Source organism: Mastigoproctus giganteus, chromosome 3, assembly GCF_048544385.1.
Source record: "Mastigoproctus giganteus isolate SK-2022 chromosome 3, ASM4854438v1, whole genome shotgun sequence".
NCBI classification, from domain to species: domain Eukaryota; kingdom Metazoa; phylum Arthropoda; class Arachnida; order Uropygi; family Thelyphonidae; genus Mastigoproctus; species Mastigoproctus giganteus.
Window position 1 is genome coordinate 169,112,299 of NC_143577.1, and position 17,392 is coordinate 169,129,690.

General features: G+C 36.8%; 1 protein-coding gene across 1 annotated transcript in view; it reads left to right on the plus strand.

Annotated features, from left to right (window-relative positions):
- Nucleotides 1-17,392, plus strand: part of LOC150088402 (protein phosphatase 1 regulatory subunit 36-like) — a 189,208-nt gene that overhangs the window by 142,077 nt on the left and 29,739 nt on the right. The window contains exon 8 of the mRNA XM_090370147.1: nucleotides 11,817-11,872. Coding sequence (XP_090226273.1) covers nucleotides 11,817-11,872 — 56 coding nt within the window. The remainder of the gene's footprint in view (nucleotides 1-11,816; nucleotides 11,873-17,392) is intronic.

Sequence of the window (17,392 nt, forward strand, 5' to 3'; positions counted from 1 at the left end):
TATCTATATAATATAGATATTAAACACTTAATCGGAATACACCATAGATAACTCTTAAGAAACTACGATAGTAGTTGTTGTAGCAGGCATCATTTGCTCTGTCTCATATTGTGCTCTTCCTTCACAACGAGATGCCATGGCATTGCACTACCTGGAATTTACTGTACAATAAAGATTTCTTTTTATAATGTTTCAACTATAGAAGAGCACGTAATACCATCATAGGGAAACAGCTTTTGAACTTTCCACACAAATCTGGAATAAAAATACTTTGTCAGACATCAGCTTTAATAGAACTCAATATTCCACAGTCTGATCAAAATCAGAGAACCATGTAGGAGCATCAGCAGTTTTCCCAAACATTACACTGTCAACCCAACTTCCAAAAGAATGCAGAGTCTATACTGAATTATTAGTAAAGTTCAAATAGTACTGGAGCACTTAAAAAACACATATCATTTGAGAACAATAATATACTGTGATTCATTAAGTGTAATACAAGCCATACAAACCATAAACAATATATAACTTGTATAAACAATATAACAACATAAACAATATATAAACAATATATGGTCCATGAGGTTGTCACAGACATTCTCTCAGATATGCCAGACAAGCTGTTCTTGCAACCTGGGAGTCTAAAACGCTGATGGAACTGATATTCAGGTGACACTCAAGTCAAAGTGGACCCAATTTCGGTGAAGTCCGGACGGTCTATGACAGCCAAATCCTCTGCTTGCACCTTCACGATGGTGGGACTGTTAGTAATCCTGGGTATAACCTTCATGCACAAGTACATGGTGGGTGACCACCCAGGTGTGAACCAACGTAAGCAGGGGTCGAGGTGTGGCGCCCACACCACATGGAGGAACGCCGCCCCTCTATTAGGTGGTAGATGACTCTCATCAACCGGTGAAATACCACCACTTTGCTTATTGGAGGCTTGAAGTGGTGGAACCCATGCTTAGTCTCTAGAGCTAAGTTCCGGCCAACCCTTCCCTATCTCTTCCATCATGCAGTATGATTGATGATTTTTGAGATTATGATGAATGTCGTGGCGAGATCCAATATTCCTTACATTTCAAGGGTACAGCTCTAAAACGGTGTTCGCAGGCCGGCCGCTAGTTAGTACACCGGACCGAACCTATTGGTAACTCTCTAGGAAGCTTCCGGATCAGCTAGTGTATAATCTTGCTACCTCTACTCTGCCAGATAGTGACTGGAGGGAGTCAGAGTAGTGTGTATGCGGGGAGCATTGTCGAGGCCACGTTATGTCAAGGATCTGGGTATATTCTTACCACATGTACGCCATATCCAAAAATTTCATTATTTCATACAGCATGTCCCACCCACTTTTTCTTACTATTGAATACACCATGAATTGTCAAAATAATAGAGCAAGCTTATCTGCGAAAAGATCTAAACCTCCCAAGGACTTCCTAATTCATTTCACAAATATACGTGGTCTCAATTCTAATCTCAATGATGTCCATTTCCACTTGCAGTCTTCCAAACCCCATGTACTTTTTCTGACTGAATCTCAGTTATCAGTTGATTCAACTACTGCTCATCTCAGATGTCCAAATTATTTGCTGTATGATTCCTTTTGCCTCAAAGGTGGTACTTGTGCATATGTCCGTTCTGATATTCCCTGTCAGAGACTTGGCAATTTGGAATCTCCTCTCTTTGATCTTCTCTGGCTTAAAATCTCTCTACCTCATTGTGTAAAATTCATCTGTTGTCTCTACCGTTCTCCCAACTCCACTAATCACTTGGAGCTCTTTGACTTCCTCTCTTTGCAACTTGACTTTCTCCAGTCCAACTTTCCTAACAGTGAGGTAATTTTCCTTGGTGATTTTAACGTTCACAACTCCAGCTGGCTTCCGTTTTCTAGTCACACCGACCCAGCAGGTCGAGATGCTGAGGCTTTTGCAATTACTAATGACCTAGCACAGATTGTTCATTTACCTACAAGAATACCGGACAATCCTAATCATACAGCCAATACGCTTGATCTTTTTCTCACAAACAACCCTTCTAAGTACAAGGTTGAAGTGAGAGGTCCTTTAGGCACTTCAGATCACAACTTGGTGATTGCCTCTTCTCCAATGGAACCTTTATCTCATGGCTATTCCCAACCTCGTATTGTTTGGCATTACAAGAATGCAAAATGGGATGACCTGCGAGACTTCTTTACTTCTTTTCCTTGGTCTGATTACTGTTTCAAAACTTCTGATGTCAACGTTTGCTCAGATCGTGTCAGTGAAATTATTCTTGCAGGAATGGAATCCTTTATCCCACACTCCACTTTAAAATCTCGTCCTTTATCTAAACCTTGGTTTTCCAATAAATGTGCTAAGGCTGTCCAAGAGAAGAACGTTGCATATCGTAATTGACTTGTTCCTAATTCTTCAGTTTCATTTTCTGCCTACACCAAAGCTCGCAACAATTGTAAAGCAGTTATTAATCAGTCCAAACTAGAGTTTGAACAGGCTAAGAGTAGAAAACTTGCTTCTTGCCCTAATGGTAGCCGAGCATTCTGGTCTCTTGCCAAAGCTATTGGCCGCAACTTTTGCCCATCTCTGCTCCCACCTCTGTCCAAACCAGATGGTTTGGACAGAGGTGGGAGATACTTCCATGGGCACTGTTCTTCTGAATTGGCTTCTATAATTCCCGCTCTCTCTTTCAAAACAGTCCGAACACGTGCCGCCACCAGCCAACATCCATTTACTGTCCAACTTCAAACCCACAGAACCAACTTTTCATCTTCTTCATTTATTCATTCAACTGCCGTTTTCTGGAACAACCTTCCTTCATACGTATTTCCTGAAAATTACAATCTACAGAAGTTCAAGTCCAATGTCAACAAATATCTTCTTTCGTCTTCTCAATCTCCAACCCAAGCACGGTACTAAGTACTATAGGTTATAATACCTCTCGTGTTTGGGGTTCTCATAAAAAAAAAAAAAAAAAAAAAAAAAAATGCAAAATCAACAGCCTCCGGAAACAATCTTTCCCATTTCCATATAAACCAATGATTCAAAACTGCTCTCTAACATGATGGCAAGAAATCTTTTTGTATTTCTCCTCTGGACACAGAGTAGGAGTGGAATTCACTGAACTGATTTGTTAGGATTGTTTCATTGTAGAATTCACTGATCTGATTTCAGCTAGGGTTGTTTCATTGAAACCGAGATTTCAGTTCGTTCCTAGTCTGCATGTTAGATTGTCATCTAAGACATCATCTGCATCATCAAGTGCAAGTAAATCATCATCTAATATGTGTCATCTGTATAGTACATCATCATTTAATGGGTGACACCTCTTGCATATTAATCATCACCTAATATGTGTTACCTGCACAGTATATCGTCATCTAATAAGTGATGCCTCCATCTATATGTAACCTATATGTAATCGTCATATGATGTACTGTGTCATCTGCACAGTACATCATCATCTAACAAGTGACACCTCCATCTGCATGTTAATCATCATCTAATGTGTGTCACCTGCACGGTAAATCGTCATCTAATAAGTGACGCCTCCATCTGTGTGTTAATCATCATCTAATATGTGTCATCTGTGCAGTACAGCGTCATCTAATATCTGACACTTCCACCTGCACATTAAATTGTCATCATCTTTACAATGTTGAAAGACAACTGCAAAATGGATGAAGATTACGCTTACAACTGCAACACTTTTGTTGAACGGCTTGGAAAAAATGCTATTCCAGGCACAAAATTCTTGCTGACCTTTCTGGATCACATCCGTCAACTCCATACAAAGTTCACGAGAGGCCTGAATATTATTCGCGCTCTCATATCACAGTAGAGAGAGCGGAGAATATTCAGGGATGTGGACCATTCGTGATTGCATGCACTTTTATGATCCAGATTGGATTACGGGTCCCAGTAATACATTGAAAAGGCCTCTGGAATCAGTAACTCTGCAATTCATCTGTAATGCTATTAAATAATGCTGACTCGAATCTGTAAAACGTCTTTATTATGATAATATAAAATAAAATAAAAGACATGCTTGCTGATTTACGAATGTAACAAGAATAAAATTCAATAAAATATATAAAATTAAAAGCAATAAAAGTTGTTTAAAATCACTAGAATCACTAATACAGGAGCTTTCGGCAGCAGCTGCCGCCTTCATAAACTGTAGTGGTTGCAGGATGATCTATATGTACCACACATCTCATCTGCAACATAAACTATGGTGTCTGCGCGTGGTTTGAATTGAACATCTCGAGACAGGAGATTTATTAGCTTTGATGCAAGCAGTTGTCTCTAAAATATGCTTTAAAACTAAAATCCTGCCAGACCATCCTACATGGTCTGGCAGGGATTTCACACATGGCCATCCGTTTTTCAGCCACAAGTTTGTACAAAGCCCATAAGAGTGCCAATCATCCTTTTGGTATTCATGTCTAATAGCTACTCAGAGAACTTAAGATCAAGTTAGACAAGGTTGCCTACACACCAAGAGGCCCCTTCAACCCTGGCATGCTCACGTTCCAGCATGCAACCTCTCCCTTAAAAACCTGTGGAAAGTCAGCTACTCCATCGTCTACCTGCAGCTTTATTCAGCACACCGATCTAAGCATTCTGACTTCATGCCCGTTTACACAGACAGGTCGAAGTCTATGTAGGAAGGAAGCATGTAGGATCTGCTACTGTCTTTACAGACACCACGACATCAGAGCAGCTTCTCCCTGAATGCAGTATATTTACAGCAGAGATATAGAATTAGGCTTGGATCACATTAGTAAATGCCAATACCAGTGGTTCATTTTATATTCTGACTCTCTCAGCATCTTACTAACTGTGAGATACACAGATGGGACATACCGAAGACTTCAAGGTATTGCCCTGGCTCCAAATTCCCCAGACATCAATCCCATCAAGCATCTGTGGTTTGTGTTGGAACAGCAACTCCGATCTGTGGCATCTCAGCCATGAGGTTGAGACACCGTAGTACCTTACAAAACTTTGCAGGAGTTAAAGGATCTGCTGGTCATCTGTTGGTATCAGATACCACAAGACAGATTTAGAAATCTCTAGCTCTTGTTTCAGTAGCATACAGTCATTGCTGTCATTAACCACTATGCCAGTACCTCAGGAAGATCTACATTGGAAATGTGAGATGCTAGATAGGTGGATTTTAACATTTCGGGAAGACACTGTGAATATATCAGGGCATCTTTCCATGTTCTAAGAATGCAATTGAATCGTATAGGCCAGGGGTGGCCAACGAGTCGATCGCGGCTTTAATTTTGGTTGATCACAACGAATTTTAAATATACAGTAATCCCTTGATTTGCGTGATCAGGTACACTACCAAAATTTTATATTGCGCAGAGGGTTTCGCTACCTGCGCGTTATTTTAAAATTTTTTTTATTTTTAACGAAGCTTCAAAAATAGGAATGAAGAGCAGATTTTGAAATTTTTTTTTTTTTTTGCATGATTTAAGATTTCATTGAAGGAGAAACACATTTCACCATAATAACGTAAAATGGCACAGAATTCCAGCTGTCGGTATTATTGCAAATACAATAACATTGAGTTTACTACCCGTTTATAATTATATTGCACTAACATAAAAGTGCAAATTGTTTTTATTGTTTTATGGTCGTGACCTCCAGAAATAGCTTTAGAGAAATATCACATTTCTCAAAACTGATTCTTATAAGGATATAACCAAACAGAGCAATAAACAGTGGTGTGTTTGTTGTCCGGTTATTTTGGAAACAACTTCCTCATTCGGGAATCCTCTTCATCAATTATCCTACGTTAGCTGTTCAGACAGAATATTTTTCCGGTTCGTGCAACTTAGTGTTTTAATCAGTAAGCATTGCTTTTGCTGATTTAATAACTGGACAGTACTTATATGTTAATTTAATGCTTCTTGATTTAAAATGAATACTACGAAGAAGAGTAAAACGTATCATTTTCATCAAGAGTGGGTAGAATACTTTTTTTGTAATGGTGAAAGAAAAATGTTGCTATTTGATTTGCAGTGCTTCCGTGGCTATATCCAAAAAAGGAAATTTAGAAAGGCACTTCAACACACTCTATTGTAAATACCAATCGGATTTTCTGCCGAATAGTGAACTTAGAAAAAATAAATTAGAACTTAAATCTAGATTATTCGTGCAACAAATTTTCTTCATGACACTTATTTTAAAATCTAAAGCAGTAACTGTAGCATCATTTAAAGTGTCATCATCTTGCAAAAAAATGCAAATCATTTTCTGATGGTCAATTCATCAAAGACGCATTTTTAGAAATAACAGATTCTCTTTTTGAAAATTTTAAGAATAAAAATGAAATTAAAAGTGCCCTTCAAGATTTGCAATTATCTCGAAATACTGCGATGCGATGCATCGAAAAAATGAGTAAAATTGTGAGCGAACAATTGTGTGCTGATATTGCTAATTGTGTGTCCTTTTCTTTAAAACTGGATGACTCTACAGATGTCAGTGATACAGCTTAATTGCTCGTTTTTGTTGGTATGGTTTTATTAAAAGAAAGAACTAGAGGTCTTTATCTTTAACTCATTCAAACATTTTATGAAAAAATTAAATTAAATTACCACTATTTAAGCTTGTATTAGTAACAACAGACAGAGCTAAAGCCATGACGGGGCATCTTAACGGATTCATTTCATTGTGCCAAAAGGATGATGAATTCCCAGATTTTTTTTGTGTTACCACTGTATCATCCACCAACAAGTGTTAGCCAGCAAAAGATTAAATACTAAAAGTGTTATGGACATTGCTTTTGAAATCATGAATTCCATCAGAGGACAATCTCTTCAAAGGAGACTTTTCAAAATGCAACTCGATGAAAAAGAACCAGATCTGATATTACACACAGATGTGAGGTGGCTGAGTCAGAGTAAGATTTTACAGAGATTTCAAAATTTGCTGAATGAAATTAAAAAAATTTGTTGATTCAAGGGGAGATGATTATTTCCCCTTTGATCAACAAATATTTTATCTACAAGATATGGAGTGGTTGTGTGATCTGGCTTTTTTGGCAGATTTTACCAGTAAATTAAGTGATCTGAATTTGGAATTACAAGTGAAAAATAGAAATGTGGGTGACATTATTAGTAGTATTTTTGCATATAAATATAAATTTTTGGCAATGGCTAAGGATCTCAAATAAAAAAAATTCGATCATTTGCAAAAATATCCTGTTTTTGAATTTAATAGTGAGAAATATGTTTCTGAAATTGAGAATGTTGTGGACGATTTTGAAACCAGAATCAGTGATTTTAAAACAATTGAAGACATTCAGTATATTTCTTGTCCATTTAATGTCCACTTATATACGAATACCGTCCTGAATAAGGTAAATGTTGGAAGTGATCACAGAATGGTAAGATGTACACTTGATATAGATGTAGGAAAGGAAAGGAAAAAACTGACTCGAGTAAATAATACAAAGGTCTTTGAGATAACAGAGGAGGAGAAAAAGCAGTATGTACTGGAACTTAAGAACAAGTTTGAGCTTCTGCAGACTGCTCAGGACCAAGATATCGACAAGGAATATTACAACTTTCTGAAAGTGATAAAGCCCAAGAAACCTATAGGGAAACAGAAATCCAAAGAAGAAAAAATTAGTCAAGAAACACTTGTCATGATGAACCAAAGACGACAAATGAAGAGCAAGAAAAACACTGACAGGGAGAAAATTGAGTATACTGAGTTATGCAAAGCCATTAGAAAGAGACTCAGAGAGGACATAAGAAGATTTAACACAAGAAAAGTAGAACAAGCATTAAGGGAAAACAAAGGATTTAAATCAGCAGCCATGAGCAGTAATACAGAAAGACAAATGATACTGAAACTGAAGAATAGCGATGGTGTACTTATAAACAGCAGAGAAGGCATAATTCAAATAGCAGAAGACTACTATAGAGAATTATACAAGGAGCGAGGGAATGATACCAGCAGTGGGGAAGATGGATTGCAAAGTAGCAACACATACGACATACCCGATATTCTTCCTGATGAGGTAGAACATGCATTGAAGAAAATGAAGAATCGGAAAGCCCCGGGGGAAGATGAAGTTACTGTAGAGTTGTTAAAATTGGGAGGAAGAGACATAACACAAAAACTGGCAAGGCTCTTCACAAAGTGCATTAGAAAAGGTGTGATGCCTAAGCAGTGGAATAATGCAATCATAGTTTTGCTGCATAAGAAAGGAGATAAATCAGAAATTGGAAATTATAGACCAATTAGCTTGTTATCCCATATCTACAAGTTGTTCACAAGGGTCATTACTAACAGATTAGAAAGAATACTTGATGAGAATCAACCGAAAGAGCAAGCTGGCTTTAGGACAGGATTCTCAACTATGGATCACCTTCACGTAATATCACAGCTAATGGAGAAAGCAAATGAATATAAAACACCATTATGCCTGGCATTTGTGGATTATGAAAAGGCATTTGACTCCATACAGCATAAGGCAATGTTTCGGGCACTGGAAAGACAAGGCATAGATACTCCATATATTATGATTTTGAAGAAAATATATGAGAGTGCTACATCCTTTATTAGACTAGACGAAGACAGTAGCAAATTTAAAATCGAGAAAGGAGTTCGACAAGGAGGCACAATATCTCCGAAGCTGTTTACTGCTGCCCTTGAGGAAGCTTTCAGAAGATTAGACTGGTCGCAGAAAGGAGTCAATGTGAACGGAGAGTACCTAAACCATTTACGATTTGCAGATGACATTGTGGTCATAAGCCACGATCCCAAAGAATTAGAGGAAAATCTTAATCAGTTATGCACAGTTAGTAAGGATTTTGGACTAAAGATGAATATGGCTAAAACAAAAATAATGATGAACAAGTATGCCACGGAAAGGGAAATAATGATTGAAGGAGCAGTAATTGAAAAGGTGGAGTCATATACTTATCTGGGACAAGTTATTAGCTGTAATAATGATAAATGGCTGGAAGTCAAGAGAAGAATAAATTTTGGATGGATAGCATTCAGGAAATATAGTCACATACTGAAGAGCAATATCCCAGTTTGTCTGAAACGTAAAATAATGAACCAATGTATACTCCCCACCATGACTTATGGAAGTGAAACTTGAGCACTCACCAAAAGAATGGAAGAGAAGCTAAGAACTACACAGCGAAGAATGGAACGAATTATATTGGGATTCAGACTGTTAGATAAGAAGAGAAACACATGGATTAGGCAGCAAACTCAAGTAAAGGACATTCTTATCAAAACTAAAGAACTAAAATGGTCTTGGGCAGGACACATAGCTCGAAGACATGATGACAGATGGACTAAGAAAATAACAGAATGGTACCCAAGAGGAGCTAGAAGAAAACCTGGAAGACAAAGGCGGAGATGGATAGATGAAATTCATGAGTTTTTGAGTAGTAAATGGATGGCCAGTGCTCAAAACAGAAGGAACTGGAAAGTTGCTGGAGAGGCCTTCATCCTGCAGTGGATTGAAAATGGCTGATGATGATGATGATGATGATATATACGAAAAAAATTGCAGAAAAAATCGCTGTGATTTTTCACATGGAGAAAATATTACTTGAAAAGGAAATTATTACATTGCAAAACGATATCTTCCTAAAAGCCAGATCATCAGAAGAAGACTTTTGCAAATATGTTTGCCGAGGAAAGTACCCAGATGTTAAAAAAATGCAGTGAACTCTTAAATTCTTGTTTTGGTTCCACTTATCTGTGTGAATCGGCCTTTTCGTATTTGAAACAAACAAAGACGAAGAATTGCTCTTCTCTTACAGACTTACATACAGAAGATTCTTTACTGTTGGCCTTATCACAGTATATCCCTGATTTTGAAAGCTTGGCAGATGACATGAAGATACAAACTTTGCATAAATTAAAATTTAAATACGCACCAATTTAAAATAAGAATTCCGAATTGTATTGAATTTTAAAATTTATAAACAACATTTTTCAATATGTGTTAATTAACTTTTTTAACCTTGTGCATTGAAATTTTTGAGATGGTAGATCACAGCACATTTTGAAGGAAAAAAAGTAGATCACATCACAAATTAAGTTGGCCACCCCTGATCTAAACAAAGGGGTTTACAAATAAAAGTACATATTACACAAGTGTATGACAAAACCTATAAAACACAAAAATGTCCAAAAAAAAGTTAAGGGAGGGAGTAGATGCCATCTGATTTCCATGCACCTTGAAGTTAAAACAGCATTCTCCTTTCAAAGGATGTCAGTTGCTTGTGTGACACTTTTCAGAATCCGGATTGTCATCCTAGTGGATGAACAGCCTGAGTTCAGCATTAATAAAAACTTAACATATTTCTCATTTGACAGAGAAAACTCAGGTTTCCCATGCAGTATACATCCAGGAATTGGTCTGACTTGGTCTTTTCTAGTCACATCGACCAGCTGGGTTGGTGTGACTAGAAAACAGAAGCCAGCTGGAGTTGTGAACATTAAAATCAAGGAAAATTTCATCACTATTAGAAAAGTTGGACTGGAGAAAGTTAAGTTGCAAAGAGAGAAAGTCAGAGTTCCAAGTGATTAGTGGAGTTGGGAGAATGGTAGAGACAACAGATGAATCTGACAGAATGAGCTAGAGACATTTTAAGCCAGAGAAGATCGAAAAGGGGAGATTCCAAATTAACAAGTTTCTGACATGGAATATCAGAACAGACATTTGCACAAGCACCACCTGTGAGGCGAATGGAATCATACAGCAAATAATTTGGGCAACTGAGATGAGCAGTGGTTGAATCAACCGATAACTGATATTCTGTCAGAAAAAGTACATGGGGTTTGGCAGACTGTAAGTGGAAATGGACATCGTTGAGATTAGAACTGAGACCACGTATATTTGTGAAATGAACTAGGAAGTGTTTGGGAGATTTAGATCTTTTCGCAGATGTATGCTCTATTAGTTTGACAATTCATGATGTATTCAATAGTAAGAAAAAGTGGGTGGGTCATGCTGTATGAAGTAATGAAATTTTTGTATGTGGCTTACACGTGGTAAGAATATACCCAGATCCTTGACATAACGTGGCCTCGACAATGCTCCACACATACAAGCGTGCTCAACCCTTGAATGGTTTGAGCACGCTGATTTCTGATGGGATTCTTACACTTGTTCAGATTACGAACCTAAGGGGGCATAAATTCAAATTAAGAAAAGACAGATGTGTAGAATAGATGTGCGGAAATTTGCCTTTAGCCGGTGGGTGGTTAATTGCTGGAACAAACTTCCATCTGTCGTTGTGGAAGTTGATAGATTAAATAAATTTAAGGAGGAACTGGACAGGCATTTGGAGGGAATGGTGTGATTTTTTTTTTTTTTTTTTTTGACTGATGCTGCATAAGCTCATTTACTTGCTTTCTTGCATCACATGCCACTACTACTACCACCACCACACTACTAGAACTATCTTCAGTCATTATCTGGCAGAGTAGAGGTAGCAAGATTATACACTAAGTGATCCAGAAGCCTCCTAGAGAGTTACCAATAGGTTTGGTCCGGTGTACTAACTAGCGGCCAGCCTGCGAACACCGTTTTAGAGCTGTATCTTCGAAATTTAAGGAAGTTTGGATCTCGCCATGGTGTTCATAACCTCAAAAGACATCAGCCATACTGCATGATGGAAGGGAACACGATAGAATTTAAGTATAAATCTGTATATGATTTATAAATGAAAGATTTCTTTTTTTATTATGAAACAATTGAAATTAGCTTGATGTTGAAGATTATTATTATTATATATTTATTATTTTTTTTAATTTCAGACTGCTGAGATCTGATGTGTTTAATCCATTCAGAGGATACATAACTTCTCCACTGGGTAAGTATGGATGTGGGTTTTATTTTAATAGATGAGATGTGAAGAAGAAAAAATTAATAAAAAAAAAAGCAAGTTCACACATAAAACATACACACGTGTATATATATTACTGAAATTACGTATTTAAAAATTAATACAAATGCCCATAGTATGGCAAAACTGTAGAGCGAAAATTTAGCATAAACTTAACAATTAATCGTAATAGGGAGGGCATAGAAGGGGTAACATGACAGAAACTGTAGCCAAAAGCCTTCAAATAATTTAAATCCAATTCAAATAAATCCATTTTAAAATTTAAAATATAGAACCAATTGTATAACAATTTAGCAGCATTTTTTTATTGTATAACAATTTACCAATCCTGAGAAACATGAAATATCACCAAAAGAGACTAATCAAACTACTAAAACAAAATAAAATAAAAATAGACTGACCATTATGCCCCATATCAACAGAGACCATGAGGCCAATAATGGTCATGGAATCACTGCATTTCAATTGCTAGACATCTTCGCATAGGTGAACCGACCGAAGGACCTGCCCACCCCTCCTCCCTCCGATCGAGCCACAAATGCTGAGAATTTGCATAGCAGTGGTCCTTATGCAGCAAAAAATAAACAATAGAACAGACTAGCACTCCAGAGCAAAGCCACATCACCAACATACTGAAAGCTTAACCAGCTATAACCAGCTTGTATAGATATAGAAAATATATTTATAGATGACGGTATAGGTGCAGCTTAAGCACGTCAAACCCACTACTATCATCTGATTTACATATGCTCCTAAAAACCAAAATAATGACATTAAAAAATAGATGAATAAATAAACATGAAGTAGTCATTAGAGGCAGTAAAATACAAATCCTCCACATGATACCCAATATATTACTGAAATTACGTATTGAAAAATGAATACAAATGCCTGTAGTATGGCAGAACTGTAGAGCGAAAATTTAACATAAACCTAACAATTAATCTAATTAAACATAAACCTATTACGATTAATTGTTAGGTTTATGTTAAATTTTTGCTCTACAGTTTTGCCATACTACGGGCATATCGATTCACTAAAAGGATGTTACTTCTCATCAGATGAAGGGGTCAGGATGGTGGTGCCTTAATGGCTTCAAAACCAGCCACAAAGCTTCTTTTCTCAAGAAATCCAGGCATTAGCACAGCATTATAAGAAACGTGTTGGACACGATGGGGACTACATTGAAGTTCACGTGCAGCAGTGCATAGCACACGCTTCTTGATTAGACCGGGGTTTGAACCCGTGACCGCCAAATACAGAGGATGCGGAAAGGTCAGGGAATGACCACCGCATATTCCCGGAGCAATATGGCCTTAGTTGCTAATGCTCCTAAAAACCAAAATAACAACGTAACAACTCGTGCATAGATTCCTTCTTTGCAAAATACAACTAATGCTTAACTTTTGTGGTTTTCATTTGAATGATCTTTGTGTGTGTATGTGGGTGGGTGCATATAGGCAGATTCAGGGTATAGTCATGTGCCCCCCCATCGTTTTTCGGAGCATATATACCAATCATTTAAATTCTCTTTAGCTACAAAAAAAATTTTTTCTTTCATTGTTAACATAGGATTTTATCCATTTTTGCATTTTGGCTCAGCTATTTTCAATTGACTATAGTTAGCAACGCTAATGCTGATGTTATTGCCATTATAGTTCGAGGCATCATACAGTTTGGTCATGCGTAATGTTTACTTAAAAGTAATTCAGACTAGCTGTGTGCCTGTGTCTGCCAATCACATTATGTTTGGGTGTCATATTTGTTTTGTTCTTGTTTTTGTGCACAAAAAAGGCACCATTATGTGCTTTGTTTGCACACAAACAGGGCACAAAATGGTGCCCTCCTGTCTTTTTTTTCCTGGATCTGCTATTGTGTGTGTGAAAATAATTCCAAAATATACTACAGTAAAAAACAAGTTTGTTTATATACTCTAAACCTTGATTGCACAAACGGATGGCCTTTGTGAATTTTCCATATACCATTACAGAACTATAGGTCTATTCAGTGGCTTCTTTTAAACCATGTTAAAAATTATCCATAACAATGACGACAGCAGATTTCAGCTTACTGAACCAGAGTACCCATTACTCCTCAGGGTTGGAAATTTCAGTCATTATTACAGTTTTGCATGCAATCATTCTTCCATCTATCACAGCATGCACATTTTCCATTTGGTGAAGGAAATTTTAAAGATATCCTCTATCACCTGGAAGTGGTTTCAGGTTTGTATCATGCCCTGTTCACACAATAGCATTTTAGTTTTGTAAAGCGTTGTTTGCACCCTGTACTCATGTGTGTGCACACACACACATGCTCACACACATATGCGCACGCTCACTCACACACACACACTGTGTTAGTGAGTGAGTGACTCAATTCAGTAAAGTGAGTCATTAAACAACATAACTGTCTTTTGGCTGATGTTGACAGCTGATATTCTAGTGTTTCAGTTAAAACTACATACATTTTCTCAGGCTTTAAAAATCTGTGGACAAATCCAACTTATTCTGTGTTATATTGTGGCATCTCTTGTTCAAATAGAAAATTGAAGAGCATCCAGCATTGCTGAAATGGAACCGTATTTAATTGTTAGCCCCTTTTGGCATGTCCCAAAAATCTACTAAAATTGGTGGAAAAGAAAAAAAAAATTTATCCCAATATTTTCAAATAGTTTGTAGCAACAATAATTGTAACTTAGTTCCAAGTAAGAGAATTTTCTTGAAAGAGATACAGATGATCACTGAAAAAAATCTTTAAAACTTTTTATAGTACTTTTTTTTGCATGCATTCTTTGGTCTTATATTGTGTTGTATTTATGGCTGTACATTGTATTTTTGATATCTTCCTAATTTAATGTGCAATTTTATTACAATGTTTTGTTTTTCATTTCTCCATATATTAATTATAGCACATAAAAAAATAAAAAACATTGAAATTTTTGGGGTTTTCCTGTATTGTATGTATAATAAAATAAATTTGCAACCAAATGTTTAGGCTGACAAGTTATGTTTTTTGATTTGAAGCTTAAAAAAAAAAAAAAAAACACACACACACACACATACCAGTGTAGAATTAATACATAGAATACATAAGGACTAATCTTTGGGACTGGAGATAAATGGAAAATTATGCATTATTCCCATTTGTAATAATAAAATATTAAGTTTTAATAATATTTAAAGTACTTCTGAAGGTTTTTTTGGATGTTTATTTTTTTCGTATTCTTTATCCCCATCCCTAAAAAAAAACATGAAAGGAAGGCCCTACCTTTGGGAATACCAAACTGGATTCCCAAGGGTGAAACAACCAATATGTATGCTTCCTATACAAGTTGCCAAAACAGTACATAAAGTTACTTTTTTCTCCCTCAAGCAGGTTGGATAGTGAATCTACTGGAACTTCACTGACTGAAATTAGCAAGTTAAGTGTTTGGATTACTGACTACATCAGAGTCAAAACTCAAGTCTGGGCAGTGGTAAACACTGTAAGTAAAACAGCAAAGTACATCTCCACTGGAACAGTGTGTTTTATTTAGAGAAGTAGATTAGAGTAGTAGATTTGTTTTATTTAGATTAGTCCATGGGAGGTCCCCACTGACTGACATTTGCAAATGTATCCCCAATTCACAAAAGGGGAATAAAATGGTGACACAACTAATTAGAGATCTGTTAGTTTAACTTCTACTCTGTGGAAAACAATGGAGTCACTGGTTAAAGAAGCATTGCAGGATCATCTAAACAAGACTGCAGGTGTAGTTCAGACAGCATGGGTTTGTTAAGGGGAAGTCTTGTCTGGCCAGTTTTATTGGATACTATGATGTGGTCACAAAGGAACTGGATGCAAAATACTAATTTTGATATAATATACTTGGATTTCAGGAAAGATTTCGATACTGTTGCACATGGAAGACTGCTGTACAAATTGGAGCAGTATGGCATTAAGGACAAGTTACTGCAATGGATAAAGGGATGGTTGAGTGGGAGACAGCAGAGAGTGGTAATAAATGGGCACTGCTCTACGTGGACTAACATTATTAGCGGAGTCCCCAAGGGTTTGGTGCTGGGCCCATTGTTTTTTTTTGTGTATTTATCAATGATATTGATGATGGTATATCTGGCTTAATGTTCAAGTTTGCAGATGATACAGAGGTTGGCAGGGTTGTTAATGACAGTAATGACAGTATGATTCTGCAACAGGATCTATAAAGGTTAGGCAGATGGGCTGAGAAGTAGCAACTGAAGTTTAACATTGACAAATGCAAAGTACTCCGTATGGGTAGCAGTAACCCAAGAGAAACGTACCAACTTTGTGGTACTACACTCAGGGAGGTGGAGAATGAAAAAGACCTGGGGTTAATTGTGCAGTCAGGTATGAAGTTCTGCCAGAGTAGGTCATGGAGTTTTGTCAATGATATATAGGAATTTTGCTAGCAGAGACAAAGCAATTATCCCTTTGTATAAGGCAATGGTCAGGCCACACCTTGAGTACTGTATACAGGTCTGGAGGCCTCATTTTAGGAAGGATGTAGAGTTTCTAGAACAAGTACAGAGAAGGTCAACAAGATTGGTGAGAGGAATAAATGGGTGCACTTACGAAGAAACGTGTTCTGAAAGTTGCAGCATCTGGAGACTAGGCACCTGTGAGGTGACCTGATCGAGGTGTATAAAGCTTTTAATGGTTTGAGCAGGCTCAATGCTGACAGGATACTTCTGCCTGCTCAGATTAAGATCCTGAGGGGGCATAGATTCAAATTGAGGAAAGACAGTTGTAGAATAGATGTGCGGAAGTTTGACTTTAGCCAGCGGGTAGTTGATTGCTGGAACAGACTTCCATCTGTTGTTGTGGAATTTGATTTTGCCTGATGCTCTATAAGCTTGCTTTCTTGCATCATATGCCTCAACTAATGCTAATAGATTTCAGTACTATCCAGTCATTAATGTGAAATTTCTTTTAACTTTCTTGTAAAGTCATTGTACTTGTCTAAAATATTTCTTCTTACTATATATCTGAGATTGTAATGCTAATTTTATAATTTTATATGAAGTGGCCGATGCTAGCCTGTTTATACCGGGAATTATCTGCTTCAAGTTAACTTTAGCAAATTTTGGAATTATTCCCTTAAGACAATGTTTCAAAAAAATTATATGATTTTTCTGTGCCTCATACTGTAAAATTTCCGTATTGTAAGCATGAACTAAATTCTTTAAAAAATCTCCCATTTTGAATCTAGTTTAATGCAAAATATTGTAAGTTTAAACAACTAAGAGAGGGAAAGGCGAATGAATAGGCATCATAATATCCAATCGAATGAGATTATTATAAATCTAGGACATGCAGAAGTTTTTTGAAAATTGTTTTTATCGTAATTTATATATTATCATCATAAAAGTTTTAGTATATTCCATGATATTTTTAGCGGCATTTATTTTTAATTTCTGACAATGTTTTCAGTCACTCAAGGTTTCATGGTGAATTATATAGGTC